Source organism: Colletotrichum fructicola (genome assembly GCF_000319635.2).
Source record: "Colletotrichum fructicola Nara gc5 chromosome Unknown KSG_Nara_v1_contig05, whole genome shotgun sequence".
Taxonomy (NCBI): Eukaryota; Fungi; Ascomycota; class Sordariomycetes; order Glomerellales; family Glomerellaceae; genus Colletotrichum; species Colletotrichum fructicola.
This window is the reverse complement of record NW_027094055.1, coordinates 3,244,408-3,261,276: the sequence shown is the minus strand read 5'-3', so window position 1 is coordinate 3,261,276 and position 16,869 is coordinate 3,244,408. Positions and strand designations below refer to the sequence as shown.

Below are 16,869 nucleotides of genomic sequence, written 5' to 3'. Positions count from 1 at the left end.
GAAAGGATTGCTTGTAGTCCGTCAACTGGGGGGGCTTTTGAGACTGTGATGAAGACCGACTCCTGCATGTCGATGATCTGAGTCTCAAGGAAGGGGGAATACATATGTTGGGGATACACGAATGACGATGGCTTACATGCTGCGGATACATGAATGACGATTGGGATACAGGATGCAGGACAGGTTCCGATACGAGCCGCGACGTGTTGCTGGTGTGGTGTTGAAGAGAAGAAATGATGGAGGGGCAGGGAAAAGGAGGAGTCCTTTATACTTGAAGGGTTCTGGGGTGTTTGGTGGTCGGCGTCCCGAAGAAGGGAAGGAGCACAGTGAGAGCAGGTGCAACGACGCTGATAGAGCAGGTGCAAATCCGTACCTCCTTCCAAGAGGTGGTTTTCTTGAGGCAGAAGGCAAGAGGCAGGAAACAGAAGGCAGGAAGCAGGAAGGTTCTGGATCAGAGCAGGCGCACAGGATGGAAGGAGGCCCTGGGGGAAAACATCGGAAGGAGTCTCTGGAAGCAGGTCATGGAAGCGATTTGAACACTAAATGTGATGAAAGTTTGAGAGAGGTTGATCAATTGGAACTACTGCATATCATTATTCCGGTCTATCTGTATTGAAATATCTTTCTGTGTCTGCACTGTCCCCAGATTTGATGAGATGGTGCCTTCACTGCCAGTGGTATCATATCGATGGTAACGGGCCCGGCTGCTCGTGGCTGTGGCTAGAACCAGGAACGTTTTTTCTCCGCATGACTTCTTTCCCAGAAGTTCCCTGTGGACCCGTGCCAAGGTGTGCGCTTGAGACACTCACCCGTTGCATGCAGTAGGAAGAGCGCCTCCCATTTTGTGCCTTCCCAGTCTCAAGGTGTCTTCAGCACGGGCCGTGCTTGCAGAAGGTGGAAGTTGCCTGGTAGCAGGAGCGGCTTACGTTCAAATCAAGGAAAGCGCTTCCATACGGAGGAAATCTCCTCACGTAGAGGGCACACCATGATGCCAAAGACATGATGCCTGTTGTGTTCAACACCTGACAGGCACTAAGGTCGGCGATACATTTCGAGGCTTCATATATGTGACTTCCAAGTACTAAAAAAAAAAAGTCTACCGATACCTGCAGAATTTCCCATGTCTTGGCGTAGCCCAATCCAAGGTCGAATTCATTGCTTTGACACTGGTTGACTGAGCACGACGTTGACAGTCTGCAGTGACTTACACGGGAGAAAATGTGGGGGCTCGAGTCCGCCGACAAGGATGCCAGACCTTGCACTTGCCTAAATAGGACATCTTGATTCGCCGCTTTTACACCTGCTCTGAGGTCTCGACCTCAAAGCACCTTGATTCAAGCGACCATGGTAGTTTGGGCCAGGTACCCTGATGGTTGGTATCATATTTGACCTTTTAGTCCCTAACAAACTTTTCCTTCCTCGTGAACTGAGCCATTATGGTCGCCGCAGTGGAACTGATCTGAACACAGGTAGCACCTCCAGAAAAGTTATAAGAGGACGCATGTCCCACGATTTCCGTCTTCTTTTTTCTCATCAAGTTAGTGAGGAGTTGGTGAAAGTGAGATAGCCAACTGCATATGGATGGACAATTGCATTAGCCCTGCGCAAATCTTGGAGTGACGGCCCGATTAGAGAAGGCTCAAACTTACTGAAGTTGGTGAGGTTAGTGCCAACAGCACATGGATAGACCATGCGCATCCAGGCGGTGATTCAAGCCTTGGCCCTTCCAAAATCGTGGGTTAAAGTGTCGTGAGACGATGAGGTAGGGCCAGAAAGAATTAGAGACGATGGTGGTGATCTCACTGAGTCTCTGGGACAGGTCGCACTGAAGTTGGACGTAAGACACCCAACAGTGTGTGGATAGACCACGTGCATTCAGGCGGTGATTCGCCTTGGCTCTCAAGAAGGCCCCGAAGAACAGGACCAGAGAGTATTGAAGACGATGATGATATCTTTACTGAGTCTCCAAGCAAGTTCAACATACTGAAGTTGGTGAGGCAGTTAGCCAACAGCATATGGATAGACCGTGTGCACCCAGGCAGTCATTCAAGCCTTGGTCGTTCCAAATGCTGGGTTAGATTGTCGTATGGAACGGCCAGAAAGAAATGGAGACGATGATGATAGCAACTACTAAGTCTCCGGAGCAGGCAGTCATCCAGTGAAGTCGACCTACGACGCATAGTTGCGTTCTCTAACAGGACCACGGGACTGACCTCAATATATTTCATTATGGTACCTCCAGTGTGTAGAATCACCCTGGCTAGTTGAATTGAGGACTCCGAGTGTCAGCATTTAGAGGCACAGACTTTGACCTTTCGCCGTGTGTGGTTGGCGTCTTAGGGTTTGACAGGCACGTTGACGCAGGCCTTGCAGGGGAGTGCCTGCTGCGCTAGCCTGCGGGGCGGTGCTGTCTAGTCCGTGCTTAGCTGCCGTCCGCAGCGGATTCCCAGTGACATGTTTGCTCTGGTGTCCGCACCTCTCAACCACTCACCATCACCACACCCCAGCCCGTTCGTGATAATCATCGCCATGCGGCCCGCGACGTTCCTCCCAGCGAACGGAGACGACGGAGGAATCATGTCGAAACTGACCGATCTGATGACAGAGACTCAGCTGGTTTCACTGGCCGGAACGAGAATTGTCGATCGATCAGCGGCAACCAAGTGCACCACCATCTCCTCGAGAGCGCCAACAGGATGAAGCAGCCTAGGAGGCTTGCATCGAACGCATGAAGTCGAATGATAGGAGCCTCAGTCACCATCGTCATTACGAGCGAACCCCATCGCGACGCGGCGTCCAAAGTGCAGACGCCAGTCGCCAGAAAAGGCGTGACTCACGACGCGACTCGCTGGCCCATCACCTGCCCCTCATCGGGGTCTCGCGACGGCCTCTCTCTAGGCTGCAGGCCGATCTGGGTTTGCGATCATTGCCAGACGATTGGTCCGAATACCGACACGAACGCAACGCACATCATCATCCTGGATCGACGGGGAGACAGAACAGGCTTAAGAGACTGCGAATAGCTGCAAGAGAAGTACTACGCAGCGCCAAGAGACCCTGTTCACGCCGTTGCGTACTCTTGCTGTCTCGTCCATCTCCTCGTCGTTTCCGCAGGCCTCTTGTCACCTACCTGACCTTACCTCACCTCGCATTTGCTTCGCCATGCTCCGTCTCCCTGCGGTCTGCAAGAACCAACAGCCTGCTTCTGTTAGGCGGATCAGTCTGTCGGGTACTCAACCCGCGTTGGCGGACCATTCCACGCACGCACAGAAAATGGGCAGGAAACAAGGGAAATAAGGCGTCCACAGGAAAAAATTCAGCAAAAGAAGGCAGCCAGAATTTGCGTATCTGCCTTGCTGGACGCCTGCGCCGCCTCCAATCAGAACAGGTCCTCCCACCGAGAAAATTGAAGCAAAGCCTCCCACCAGCACACCCCCCTTTTTCCAGAAGTGCCCCTCCCCCTCGAGGGCCTTGGACCTTGGACCTGGGAATACATGGAATTGTGAAGGGGTCGGCGGAAATGGGAGTCGATTCCTTGTACAGACGAGAATCGCCTTTTTTCCACTTCGCTCCCGCGTCCCCACACCCTGGCTGGCGATGGATGCAGCGCCATTGACAAGCAAGTTCTGGGCCCATCCCTCGAAACAATCCCCATCCTCGTCAGTCCCTCGTCTCCCGTGTCCCTTCAACCGTCACGCCAACCCACAGTTCGATAGGCAGGACGGCCGGCGGATCGCGGGCGCGGGTTCACCCTCTCATCATGGGCCGGGGTGAGAGAGGGACGAGGGAGTACTGTGCAGACAGACTGCAGCCAGACTTGCAGACTGCAGCAGAGAAAGGGCAGGGCATGTTTGGTCCCGTCCTCCGTCCCCGTACCCAAGCGATGACTCCTCTTCTGGACTTCGCCAAGACGCCACCCAGCCCTACATGGTCAATACCGACGGGCTACCTCAGGAATGCTGCAATCTCTTTAGGCCACGGAGGCATGTTGTAGGTATCTCTGCCGTTGCCGTCTGGTCCTCTCCCCTGTCGCACGCCTCTCTGCTGTTCCTCCCTCCCAATCCATCGCGACTTAGCCCCGGAGGCAGCAGCAGCGCAATGCAATCCACACCATCTCTGTCAGTCGCTCACTCGCTCTGCCTCTGCCTCTGCCTCTGCCACTTTCCTCCCTCCGAGTCCGACTGTTGTTATTATTTTTATGGTCTGTTCCCAGAGACTGCAATGGCTGTGTCTAAATAAATAAAAACTTCCATGCCGACGCATTTCCCGTTTCCCTCCCCCTTTCCCCTTCATCTCAGTCTCAGGTTTCGCTTATTAGTGTTGCTGCCCAAGTCCCGCCAACCTCCAACCCGGGAAAAAACAACCAAATTACCACTGCGACCCAATTCGCCCTTTTCCTTTAATACTTGACTCACACACACGGCCTGTCTTAACCCGGTAGCCAACCACCACAACCGCCCACATCCAAATTCGAAAATTCTGCCTTGCCCGAATAGGACGCAACTCAACTCACTCACATATATACGACCGCAGCTTCACTTTTCCCTCACCTGCTGCGGCAGCAAAAAGGCATAGATACACATTCGCCTCGACCTGGTCCATCGACCCAACTCGGCTGATCGACGACAAGCAGCCCAGCCAGGACCCAATCAGCAACCATGTCGGCCAACGACTCCAAAAAGTACCGGAGGAACGTCTCTTTTGAGCCGGTTCACAGCGTGTCAGTCAGAGGTCACCGCCAGCAGGCGAGCGATTCGGGCGTTGGCTCTGACCAAGATTCCTACAGCACCAGCCCCGATCGCTCGGCGCAAGCCTACTTTGACCTGCACAAGGCTCATCTCAGTCTCAAGGATGAGTACACGAAGCTGAAAGACGAGCTTCGCGATGTCAACGCCCGCTTCACCGCCTTGCAAAACACTGTCGAGGTCCTCGAAGACGACAAGGAGAAGCTGGTCCGCGAGAAGCGCACGCTCAGGGAGGAGAACGAAAAGCTCAAGGAGGACGTCCGCAAAGCCCGCTCCAGCCAGCCCCGTGAGCGCGAGCGCGAGCCCAAGATGATGACGGGCGCCATGCCCGTTCAGCAACCACCCTCTCCCAAGGAAAAGACCCGCCGCGGTGAGAGCAAGGTGCGCCGGAGTGAGAGCAAGCGCCGGACCAGCGACGATGAGAAGCGTCATGAGGAGAAGCGTCATGAGGAGAAGCGTCATGAGGAGAAGCGTCACGAGGAGAAGCGCGAGAAGCGCCACGATGAGCAGGAGCGCCAGGAGCGCAAGGAGCGCAAGGAACGCGAGAAGGAACGCGAGAAGCTCCACGAGGAGGACAAGAAGCGCCTCAAGAGCCGTTTCGACCACAAGGACAGCAGCAGCAAGGATGATGGCAGCGTCTCTAGCGGTAGCTCGGGCCGCAAGAGCTACGTCGAGCCGTACGGCCCCTCCGCGCCTCGATCCACCGCGGAGCGTCCCCGTAAGAGCCGTGCCGACTCGTCCTACTCCCAGATCAGACCTCAAGTCATCGCGACCACCACCATCTCCGACTACGAGGGCAGCACGGCGGTCTACGACGACGGCTACGCCGGCGAGGACGGCCACTACCACGCATACCCCCTCGCATCCCCCCTGCCAGACACTACCCGCGGCAGGTCGCGTCAGTGGTAAGGGCAATTGGAAAAAAAAAAAATTCCCAAGCCACGCGCGAAAAACAAGCCCTGTGCGACGCACCAAGTCGGGCAATTTTGTTTAACGAGAAAATACGTTTATGATGCGCTGCATCACACCAGTCACAGCGGAAATTCTTCACAATCCCTGGCAACGCATCCCGCATACAGGCGGATAGCGGGAGCCAGGGCCCGCTAAAAAGCCCCCTCCCCCTTCCCTCGCCCGCGGCGCCTTTCCCCAAGACCGGAAGGCGCCTTTTCCTTTACCTTGACACCTTGACAGAGGGATAGGCATCCAAGCCCAAGCCTGCCCATCTCACCCCGCACCGACCTGGACCAAGACGTCCAACATGGGATGAGACGCAATGGGTTGACTCATTCCTCTCACACGAACACGACCGCCATTGCCGGTCGCGGACTCGGACTCGATTCTATTTCAACGATGCGACCGCTTCTTCATCTGTTACTTTTCATTTCATGTACCAAATCCTGTACCAGATTTCATTTCGTCGACATTGCGATACCCAATACCCTTATATACGTTTGAGACGACAAACACCTTGGATCAATCCAGCCCCCTTTCTTCTTCTTCTTTCTCCAACAGTCAATCGACTCCAACTTTCACCTGCGAACCAAGAAAATTACAAAACAAACAAAAATCACACACAATGAAGCTCTACCCCTCACTGAGCTCCGACCTCGCCGACTGGGCCGCCCGCCAGCCCGTCTTCTTCACGGCCTCGGCCCCGACCCACCTCCCGCACGTCAACGTCTCGCCAAAGGGCCTCTCCGCCCACTTCGCCGTCCTCGGCCCCAACCTCGTCGGCTACATTGACCGCACCGGCTCCGGCTGCGAGACCATCGCCCACAGCTACGAGAACGGCCGCCTCACCCTCATGTTCATGTCCTTCGGCCCCTCCCCGCGCATCCTTCGCATCTTCTGCCGGAGCCGCATCGTGGAGTGGGACAGCCCGGACTTTGACTCGTGGATGAAGCGCATCGTCCCGCAGGGCAGCAGCCGGGACTCATACGACGGCGCTAGGGCTGTCGTCCTTGGCGACGTGTGGGAGGTCCAGACGAGCTGCGGCTTCGGCGTGCCCATGGTCAGGAAGGAGCTCTACGCCCCGGCGGCGACATCCGAGGACGGGTCTCTCGAAAAGGGGCAGCAATCACCGGCACATCACGAGCTCAAAGACGAACTCTCCGTCTTCGAGGAGCGCCCCACCCTCGACAACTACTGGAAGAAGCGCGCCGACAACAACACCGTCCACAAGTACCAGCTCGAGACCAACGCCACCTCCATCGACGGCCTGCCCGGGCTCAAGACGGCGCGGCGCGACGCGGGCGAGGTCCTCTGGCTCACCGACGCCCGGTCCCGCGCCGCCCGCGCCCTCCGTGAGACGCACGGCATCCTGCTGGGAATTTTCCTTGCTCTTTTGTTTTACGGTGTTTTGGCTTTGGTAAAATGAGCGTCAGCAGCAGCGGATGGGATGAGATATCAACACTTGTTTGTAATTGGGAAACCGGGAAAAAACCCGGTTTTGCAGAAAGTATTTTGTGTGTGTCACGTTGTATGATTTGCATGGGAGCATTATCACTTTTCCTCTTTATTTAGATAGACTTTTCTGGGCCCTTATTTATTCGGAAATGAGCGGCTTCTTTTTTTTGGACGCGTTTGCACGCAGGAACGACTAGCTATGGATTGATGGATCTATGGATTGATGTAGGGCACTCACTGCCTTTTTTTGTAAGCTTGGGATGGCGGGATCACCCTTAGAGAGATGTATCCCCATTGAGGACAATCAAAAGTTAAACTTGGTGTTTTTTCTACAACTCCCTCTTCAGACCATACGAATGTGACGTGACCCAGTAATACCGAGAGGCCCAATGATACTGAGAATCGTATTGATGCTCTCGTGGCGCCGAGGTGCGTTAGACTCCCTCCAATTATCCACTCCGAACCATCCACTCGGGCCCTCACTCGCATCCCGCCACGGCCCTCCATTCGCGCTGCTGGCCGCCCCGTCCTGTGAGACGATGGAAACTCTCCAACAGGTCGACGTCGAATCGATAATGTGTGACTGCAAGTCAGCGACCGGGGGGGGTTTGTCAAGGGTTTGAGACGCGCACGCCCAATGGTTCGCTGCTTGGGTTCCCGAGGCCCCCCTTTGGGCAGAAACGCAGCCACGACCACAGTGACGGCGTCGCAATCCTACTTTTTTTTTGCCTTCGCCTTCGCCAGTCAACCACGTTTCCTCGCCGACGTGCCGCCCATGCCATGCCATGCTGGGGCCACGCGCACGCATGCGTAGGTAGGGTAGATCGATGTAAGGTACACACAAAAATATACCATTCGCAAACCGTAGACTTGGAGTGGGTTGCCTGAGCAATCATCCCGCACCTGCAGCCTTATCCGCAGCGGGAGCGGCAGCGGCGGCGGCAGCTTGCTGCTGCGCATCCTTGTTGGCCGCGGCCTTACCGCCACCACGGCCACGCCTGGTGCGCTTGTGGCGCTGCTCCTCGGGCTTGTCAGGGTTGTTCGTTGCGTTGGCGTCCTTTTCCTTGTTTGCGCCGGAAGCTGAGGAGGATGCCGCGGGCGCATTGGAGGAGGAAGCTGCGTTGCCAGAGTTGTTGGTGCTGGCGGCGTTGCTGGCGGCGGGCTTCTTTTCCTTGCGCTCGAGAACCTGAACAGTGCCTTGGGCAACAGTGACTGGGCTTGCGGCGATGGCCTTGGCGAGACCGTCGTGGTCGGAGAAGTCAACGTAGGCGAAGCCCTTACGCTTATCGATCTCGACGAAGATGACGGTCCCAAACGCTTCCATGGCCTGCTTTAGGAGGTTCTCGGTCACACCCTGGGACGGGTTGGCGTGCTTGACGAAGCCGCGGGTGGCGCCGGGGGTGACTGTGACAGAGCTGGCACCCTTCTTGGAGTTGCTGCCCTTCCCTGAGCCCTTAGGTCCTGTTGGGGGGTTGGATTTGGCGGGCGCTGGTTGGGATGATGAGGCCTCCTTCTCGGCCTTCTCGGCCTTTTCTGCCTTCTCCTCGTTCTTTTTCTCGTCCCTCTTCTTAAGCAGCACAACAGGGGTCTTGGTGGGCGCTGGGGTGTTGGAAGAACCACCAGTGTCGTTGGACTTGCCCTTTCCTTCATTGGCAGCCGCGTTCTTACCACCTCCACCTCTACGGGTGCGTCCTGACTTGGGAGCACTGGGTGCCGCGTTGCGCTCCGAGGATTGGGCAGCATTGGAGGAGGATTGGGCTGGCGGCGCGGGTGGTGCCGCAGCAGCCGGAACTTCAGCCGCGGGCTGAGCAGGCTCCTTCGGAGTCGCAGCCTTCGCTTCTGCCTCCGCCTTGGCAGCGTCAAGACGAGCCCTTCTATGAGCGCTGCCAGGACTGATGCCAAGGTCGCGCTGCAGAATACGTGCAGCAGCTGCAATACCAGCCCGTCGGCTCTTAGGTGCCTCCTGAGCGGCCGAAGAACTCTGGGTGATCTGGCTGGCAACGGCCTCTGCTGCTTTAACGGCGTCCGCGGTTGCTTTCTTGGTCAGAATCTTGACCGTCTCCTTGGGCTTCTCTGCAGACTTCTCTGTCTTAGAGTCCTTCTTGCCCTTCTTCGAATCCTCCGTAGACGCCGATGCTTTGCCCTTGGTATTCTGAGATTCTTGACGTGCTTGCTTCGCGCTCTTAGCTGCGGCCGCTTCTTTGGCCTTGTTGGCCTTCTTCTCCTTGAGGAACTCGATCAGAGGTGTCGTTGTGACCTTTGCATCCGGCTTCGACTCGTCTGCCGCATCCTTGCTTTCGCTACCCTCGGTCTCCTTGTTCTGCTCAGGGTTGGTCAAATCTTGAAGGAAGGCCATAAACTCCGGGTCCTGATCGATCGTTCCCTGCCTGGGGTCGGTGCGCTTTTTGCCGCTTGGAATCTTATTGTAAGACGCCATCTCGAGAACCGGAGGCCCGACAAGGGAGGGGCTGTTGGACGTCATTTTGGCGTCCTCCCAGGACCTGGCCTGTATCAAGTTGGAAAGGGTGTTCAGATCCTCGCGCTTCAAGACGTTGAGGTAGACTCTTGCCGGCCGCGACGGCTTCGCAGCGCTGCGCGAACCACAGTCAGTCCGATTCGCAGTGCCAGCAAACTGACGAGTACCTACTCTTGAGAGATCTTGCCGGCCTCGAAGTTGTGCCAGCTGACAAGACCCTGTCCAGCCTTCCACTCATCTCCAAGCTTGTTCCATAGTTCCTGCTCCGTCAAGCCCGGGGGCAATCGCCTGATAACCACTTTGTGGCCTTCGACCGCAGCACGACTCTTATTCGACTTCGGCGTATCGGCGGCCGTCTGCTGGCCAGAGACAGGAAGGACACCGTTCGTCTTACGCGAGGCGCCCTGGGAGCCTGATGTGGCCATCGTTGCGGACAAGGCGTTGTTTGCGACTCGAGTCGATGTGTTTCTTGTACCGTCGGCGCCGACTCCAAACAGCGTGCGCGACTTTGTCTTGAGGCTGAATTGGTGTTTCAGTGAGCCAGATGTAGATGACGTGAATTACTTTAAAAGGCTGTTATGCCTAAACTGCTGAATGATTGCTCTGTGCCCTAGGTACCAACAAGGGACACAGCCTTGGGCCTGTGATTGTGGTAGAGGTGTGACGCCAGGGTAGCGGCGCGGGGCGCTTTGGTTCACATCAATCACGGATCTGAAAGAATGGAGCACAGAGCACTTTCCGTCTGATGTGGGTCTTATCAGATAAGAGAGCACTAGCCTCTTTAGGATAGCTTCCTTTGGCAGGAACTTCCCAGGGTCATCTTCGGATAAACCTTATCCTGCCCTTTCTCTCTCGGACAAACTTTCTTCCCACAACAGAGTTTATCCGAGATTCACCCAGGTGGAAGCCAGCCACAGACAATGGACAAGGGATCCGAGTCCACCGAGGTCACCGAGGGCGAGGAGCCTCACAAAGACGACTACTTTTCGGAAGCTTTTCCGGATTTCAATGAGGACAACATAAACCGCGGACTTCAGGTTTCTGCGAAGGACAACAGCGCGACAACTTCGACTTATTCGCCGCCAAGTGAAGCCCAGATCGAGGCTGCTATCAAGCGTGCGAATCTCGCCTTCGCAAACCCGCTTACCAACGTCCCTCGCCGCGGGCCAGCTGGAGCCGGCCGTGCACGCAATCGCTCAGCGGAGGTATCCTTCAACCTTCCCGCAAGACACCCTGACCTCGGTCAACAGCATCAGTCGCCCGATCAGCAGCAGCAAGTTCCTCAGGCATCTACAGCCGGTCCTGTCCCGTCATCTGCGTCTGCGTCAGGTTCAAGTCGTGGTCGAGGCATTCCGGTCCCTGGCAGAGGAACGGCCTATATCCCCACTTTAACCGCCGCCAACCGCACTGCAGAGCTGATACGCCCGCGTGCGCCCAACTTCAGTCGCCCACGTCCGGTCGTTGTCGGGGCTTACGATAACCCATACCAAGAGCATCTCCAGAGAGTCGCGCGTCGTGAAGAAAGCGACAGACGCACCCGTGAAGCATATTCGAATTCTTCGAGAAGTCCGGTTCAGCAGCCTAGACCTCTCCCTGAGCTACCCCCTGGCGCTACCACCCCACCGCCTGTTGTTGTCGCACCCAATCGTGGTACCCAGGCCCCTCCCCCCGCCCTGCCCGCCGATCCACCGCACCCTCTGAGGTCAAATCCGATCTTGTCGACGCCCCAAGACCCTCCGTCTCTCATTCTCCCACGCCGCCGACCACGCTCATCCTCGATATCACTTCCTTCCAACGACACCCCCAACGTCCGTCCCAGTCCTACCGCCGGCCGACGTGTTCCCGAGTCAATCGCAGAGGAGCCCAACCAAGAGGACGACTTCGAATATTTCGAAGAGCCACAGGTTCGCGCTGCGCAGATCGGCCGCATTATTCGACGTCCTAACGACCCCACCAAAGACGACTCATTCCAGCCATCGCTTCGCGGCGGCAGTCTCGACATCGGCGACTTCCCTGAGGAATTCGACCCTGATTACTACGAGTCCGACGAGTACGAAGACGAAGACTCGCTAGAGTTAGCTGAGGAGTTCAACCCAAACATCTCAGCAGATTTCGATCCCTACGAAGTCGAGAGAAATTCTCAAGTTTATACCCAAGCGTTGAACGACAAGATGGCAAGCCACATTCCTCGCCCGGGCCCTGCCCAACTATCTCCCAATGCAGGCCTGGATGAGTGGCTGGAGGAGGCCAAGCAGTGCCACTATCTACCCGAGCGCGCGATGAAGGAGCTTTGCGAACTGGTGAAAGAGGTTCTGATGGAGGGTAAGGACCGCGCCATTCGGGCTGATTGGGCATCTTACTGACCTTACGACTCCAGAGTCAAACATTCAGCCCGTGTGCACCCCAGTGACAATTTGTGGCGATATCCACGGCCAGTTCTACGATCTCTTGGAGTTGTTCCGCGTCGCAGGTGGAATGCCTGGTGAATCACGAGTTGAAGCACCCAAGACGGCCACAACAGTCATCAGCCCCGAGGATATTGAGCCGCCGACGGAGATCACCAACCCGAAACTGAAGAAGAAGGTCAAGAATGCAGGCAGCCCTGCTCCCGATGATGAGGAAGATGATGAAGCGGCCGCTGCCGATACTAGCACAACCTCAAGGCCCGATTCGGCCGTTGAGGTTAGCACGGGCTCTCAATCAGCCGACACCAGATTCGTGTTCCTCGGCGACTTCGTTGACCGCGGCTACTTCAGTCTTGAGACCTTTACCCTTCTCATGTGCCTGAAGGCCAAGTACGTCGCATAAAAGAATGGGGCTCTAGCATGTGCTAACTCGAAGTGTAGATACCCCGACAGGATTGTTCTCGTACGTGGCAATCACGAGTCTCGCCAGATCACCCAGGTCTATGGTTTCTACGAAGAGTGCCAGCAAAAGTACGGTAATGCCTCGGTTTGGAAGGCCTGCTGTCACGTTTTCGATTTCCTTGTCTTGGCTGCCATTGTTGACGGCGAACTACTCTGCGTCCACGGTGGTCTCAGCCCTGAGATCCGCACCATTGATCAGATTCGCGTCGTTGCCCGTGCTCAGGAGATCCCCCATGAGGGCGCCTTTTGCGATCTGGTCTGGTCAGACCCCGAAGATGTGGAAACCTGGGCCATCAGCCCCCGTGGTGCTGGTTGGCTTTTCGGCGACAAGGTGGCCACGGAGTTCAACCATGTCAACGGCCTGAAGCTCATTGCTAGAGCCCATCAACTTGTCAACGAGGGATACAAGGTATGTCTCTGCCATTTGTCACATATCAGTCAGCTAAGATGGTGCAGTACCACTTCCCACAAAACTCTGTCGTCACAGTTTGGTCTGCTCCGAATTACTGCTACCGCTGCGGTAACGTAGCATCCATCATGACTGTGGACAAGGATATGAACCCCAAATTCAGCATCTTCTCTGCGGTTCCGGATGACCAACGTCACGTTCCCGCTAACCGCCGTGGGCCTGGTGATTATTTCCTGTAATGGGAGTTGCCACTGCTTTGACGACGGGAAATGTCTTCGCGATTGTGCTAGATTCAGGGACGGGGCATAAGAGGCATCGCCAGTTTTCGCATTATATCTGGACGTCTCCCAAATAACCGCAGGTCTGTGGAAGAGTAATCTGAAAGCTGCCTCGTTCTGCGTTGCCAGAGTTCACGGACATCTTCATTGAGGTCTTGGACAATGTCATGCGGCAAGACAACTGGAAATGATGAGGGACGATCTTATCACGTTTGCGAGTTTCAAGGCCTGGATATCGACCTTGCGGACAGACAACAGGAGACCTGGACATCGTCCACGACAACGCTTGATGAAACGTGAAGGCAATGGAGGGTTGACTGATTTCCCCGGGAAGCAAGTTTGCGTCCAACCCAGGCATGTTATTGGTCGCGAACAGGAATCAATACGCATTCCTCATGCTCCAGCGCGAAGAAGAAGTTTGGGGCGCGAGCCTTCAAGACAGCTCGCTTGAATTGCATAGAAGAAGGTACATGGCAGAACGGCGGGTTGGCTTCGTGATGTCTGATGATGAAATGCATGGAATAAGAAGGTCGGTAACACCACCTTGTAGAATTACGTTAGCTTAGAGGTTAAATACCCGATACATGTTGGTCTCGACGACGTCGTAGATGTGAATGACTTTCATTTTATCAATATTTTCAGAAGGTATCGCTGAGATCCGTCGGCCAAACGTAGCGCCATGATGGTATTTGCGCTCTCCAACTGTAGACGACTGCACACACAACAATTCCCCTCTCACCCGTACGCCACCCGGTATCACTTCCCCCAAAGACTTTTCGAATCCATTTAAGCACGCTTGATCTCCCACTTCAGCTCCTTGATGCTGACCTCCTCGCCGGCCTTCTCGTCGTAATCGAACCACTCTCCGTCGGTGAGCTCGATGGCCGTGAACTTGGTGCCCGAATCCGCGCCCTCTGCGAGCCATTCTCCCTCCGGGATAAAGTCGACGAACTCCAGGCCTCGGCAGTCGAACTCAATGACTTTTTGTTGCTTGGCGGGCTCTCCCTGCTCATAGGCGGCGGGGGCGGCCTTGATTGAGGCCGAGGACTCGCGCTTGCAGTTCTTGCACTTCCACACAAAGTTGGCCTCGCCCCTGCTGCCGCTCATCTCGTTGTTCTCCTGGTCGACGGTGAGTAATTATGCAGAATCTTGGTAAAGGTTTTAACATACAAATCGGTTGACACCGACGGTCTTGTCGTGGACTTCGCGACACGAGGTACACTGGACCTTGAAAGTGTACCAGAAGGGGTTACCCTCGCTGTCATCGGGGCGAAGGTTCGTGATCCTGTTGAGGTCAGCGAGAGTCAAATCGAGAAGCCAGTGATGGAAAACCTACCCCTCCAGCTCTGCAGTAAGATAAAGGGCGAACATTGTGAATACGCTTCTTTTACCCCTTGTGTCTCACAGGATCAAATGTTCAGAGTGTTTCTTGAGGCTGCAGGGTGCCCCTCTGAGCTCACAGTGAAGCATTCGATGGTGGGGTTGGAGGGGCAGTTGCGTCACTTCTGTAAGCGAAAGGCACGTTTAGCCAAATATTTGCCCCCACTTTATCGCATAAGAGCCATTTTGATATCCCCGATCTTCGATTAGGTCGGGCTCGGCAGCTCGGTCCTTGGAACGACAATATTTACGCATCAGACCATAATCTCGACGCCGAAGGCCCCCCGACGCCCGCCCGCACCTGCCTTCGAAACGATCAATCGCACTCAATTGGGGCTGCCTTTGCAGCCGGAATGCCGTCAGAATGCAGGCAATCTGGTCCAGAGCGGGCCAGGCGCCTCATTGCGGTTGCAAGGCCTGCTTCAAAGCCGCGGGGGGCATGGTACGACAGTCCGCGACGCGGGTGACACCCCGGAAACCGACCTTTGGCGAAATGTTCACGGCCTGCTACACGGGCATCATGGCGTCCGCCGCTGTGCTTGACGCGAAGGCCAAGGACGAGCGACGGCTGAGGCTCGAAGAGGAAATCGCGCAGGCGAAGCTGGAGCTCGATAATATGAGGAGGAGCGTGCCGCGAGATGTGAAGCCGGGCGAGGCGCCGCCGGCAAGCTTCGAAAATCGATATAAGGGCGCGTTATTCGACCATAAGCCGCAGAAGGGCGAGATTGCGGAGTTTTTGAACTCGCTCAGTCATACGGACGGCAGAACGCTTCGCAGGAACGTCGAGATCAAACGCCTGCTGAAGGAACTGGGCTTCGAAAAACCAATAGATGCGTTTGTCGCGCCAGGCGATTTCGGCTACACAGATCCCTTCGCCAAGCTGATCGAGACCAACGACACAGAAACGGACGACTTCCTGATGGACGAAGAGCGACTACAAAATCCGCTGATGAGCCACCGTGCGCCCAAAAACTTCGTTCAACTTCAGATTACAGAAAAGAATATGGGGAGTTTGGTTGATAGGATTGTTGAGGAATCTAGAAACATTTTGGGGCCCAGCGACTGGAATGACCTTCAGGAAGAGGTTGGCCAACTCAGGCAGGGAAACTTGCCGTACTACGAGCGCCAAACCGACATGATTGACGTCAAGAAAAACAGTGCCCAGCTCAACTCCATCATAGGCTCAGTCTTCGCCAGCACAGACTATGACCAACGTACAAAGATCGGCAAGATATGCTATAACCTTCTGGCGTCACCGCAACCGCCCACTACTTTTACATACAACACCCTCATCGCAGGGTTCAACCGCAACGGGCTACATCCTTTGGCCGAGAGAGTAGTACGCTCCTTTTACAACTCCAGAGTCGAACCAACAAGGAAGACGCTGGTCTGTCTGCTGAATCACTTTAAGGGGACTGGTGATGCGAGGGGTTTCTTCGGCGCTATTCACCGCATGACGGGCAAGGATCCACGCGGCATCTGCATACGGAGGAAGGCAATCGAAGAAGTTGAGGAAGATGATCGGTGGCTCACATGGGCAGCGCTGAAGAATGTTGCCATCAACAACGATTACGTGACCGAGCGAGCATGGCTCGACCACGACATGTTCACGGCTATAGTACATGGCTTGCTGAGGTTCGACTACGTGAGACAAGCTGCGGCAGCCTTCGCCGTCGGCCTCAAGCACGGCATCACCTTTAGCGCCGAAACGACCACGCACTTGCTCGAGCAGGTGACATACACCTTGGACACTACCGCTGCACAGCAGCTCCTGCACGCCATTGAGATGAAACCCAAACTCATCGCGCCAGCTTTCGGGGAATACAGGCACCAGAAAGATCTCGCAAGGGGCATTCAAAACCTGATTGACATCTGCCTGCTTGATCGGACGGTGTATTCTGTGACCCCGTGGCTGCGGTGGCTGCGAGTGGACGAGTCCCGGTTAGCAGACGAGACGCAAAGGCGAGGTCTACGCATCGTCAGCATCATGCAGCAGACCAAGAAGTCGCATGTGAAGATTAGGAGTTGGCATCAAGATCTGAACACTATGAAGTCGAAGATCTTCAGCAGGAATCAGTCCGAAGCTGTCTACGCGGCCCGCATGAAGGAGCGAGCTCAAGCGAACGGCAAAGATGATGCAAAGCGGAAGAGGGCTACGAAGAAGGCAGCGCAATCTGCGCTGCCCGCACCGTCAACGCAAGAGGAGGCGCCCAAGGAAGTTACGGCATTTGGAGAGCACGTCTCTCAGCAAGGCTTGTGGTGGGAGCGGGAAGGACAGCTGGCCGCCGCGAGCAGCCTACAAGCATAA

At 55.6% G+C, this 16,869-nt stretch overlaps 6 protein-coding genes across 6 annotated transcripts; 4 read left to right on the top strand and 2 right to left on the bottom strand.

Moving 5' to 3' along the window:
• Nucleotides 1–4,658: 4,658 nt before the first annotated feature.
• CGGC5_v009597 (uncharacterized protein) lies at nt 4,659–5,654 on the top strand (the record flags this gene model as incomplete). Its single annotated transcript, XM_032023813.1, has 2 exons — nt 4,659–4,720; nt 4,787–5,654. The coding sequence occupies 2 exons, from the start codon at nt 4,659–4,661 to the stop codon at nt 5,652–5,654; spliced, it is 930 nt and encodes a 309-aa protein (XP_031879445.1).
• Nucleotides 5,655–6,321: 667 nt separating this feature from the next.
• ustO (Pyridoxamine 5'-phosphate oxidase family protein ustO) lies at nt 6,322–7,122 on the top strand (the record flags this gene model as incomplete). The annotated part of the gene is made up of 1 exon (XM_032023812.1): nt 6,322–7,122. The coding sequence occupies one exon, from the start codon at nt 6,322–6,324 to the stop codon at nt 7,120–7,122; it is 801 nt and encodes a 266-aa protein (XP_031879444.1).
• Nucleotides 7,123–8,043: 921 nt separating this feature from the next.
• On the bottom strand, nt 8,044–10,052 carry UPF3 (Regulator of nonsense transcripts UPF3; the record flags this gene model as incomplete). The annotated part of the gene is made up of 2 exons (XM_032023811.1): nt 8,044–9,742; nt 9,799–10,052. The coding sequence occupies 2 exons, from the start codon at nt 10,050–10,052 to the stop codon at nt 8,044–8,046; spliced, it is 1,953 nt and encodes a 650-aa protein (XP_031879439.1).
• Nucleotides 10,053–10,547: 495 nt separating this feature from the next.
• Nucleotides 10,548–13,142, top strand: SIT4 (Serine/threonine-protein phosphatase SIT4; the record flags this gene model as incomplete). The annotated part of the gene is made up of 4 exons (XM_032023810.2): nt 10,548–11,949; nt 12,005–12,422; nt 12,474–12,903; nt 12,951–13,142. 4 exons carry the CDS (start codon nt 10,548–10,550, stop codon nt 13,140–13,142), a joined length of 2,442 nt encoding a protein of 813 aa, XP_031879438.2.
• Nucleotides 13,143–13,967: 825 nt separating this feature from the next.
• Nucleotides 13,968–14,552, bottom strand: CGGC5_v009593 (UPF0587 protein; the record flags this gene model as incomplete). Its single annotated transcript, XM_032023809.1, has 3 exons — nt 13,968–14,300; nt 14,352–14,466; nt 14,518–14,552. The coding sequence occupies 3 exons, from the start codon at nt 14,550–14,552 to the stop codon at nt 13,968–13,970; spliced, it is 483 nt and encodes a 160-aa protein (XP_031879441.1).
• A 373-nt stretch (nt 14,553–14,925) lies between these two features.
• CGGC5_v009592 (uncharacterized protein) lies at nt 14,926–16,869 on the top strand (the record flags this gene model as incomplete). Its single annotated transcript, XM_032023808.1, has 1 exon — nt 14,926–16,869. One exon carries the CDS (start codon nt 14,926–14,928, stop codon nt 16,867–16,869), a length of 1,944 nt encoding a protein of 647 aa, XP_031879440.1.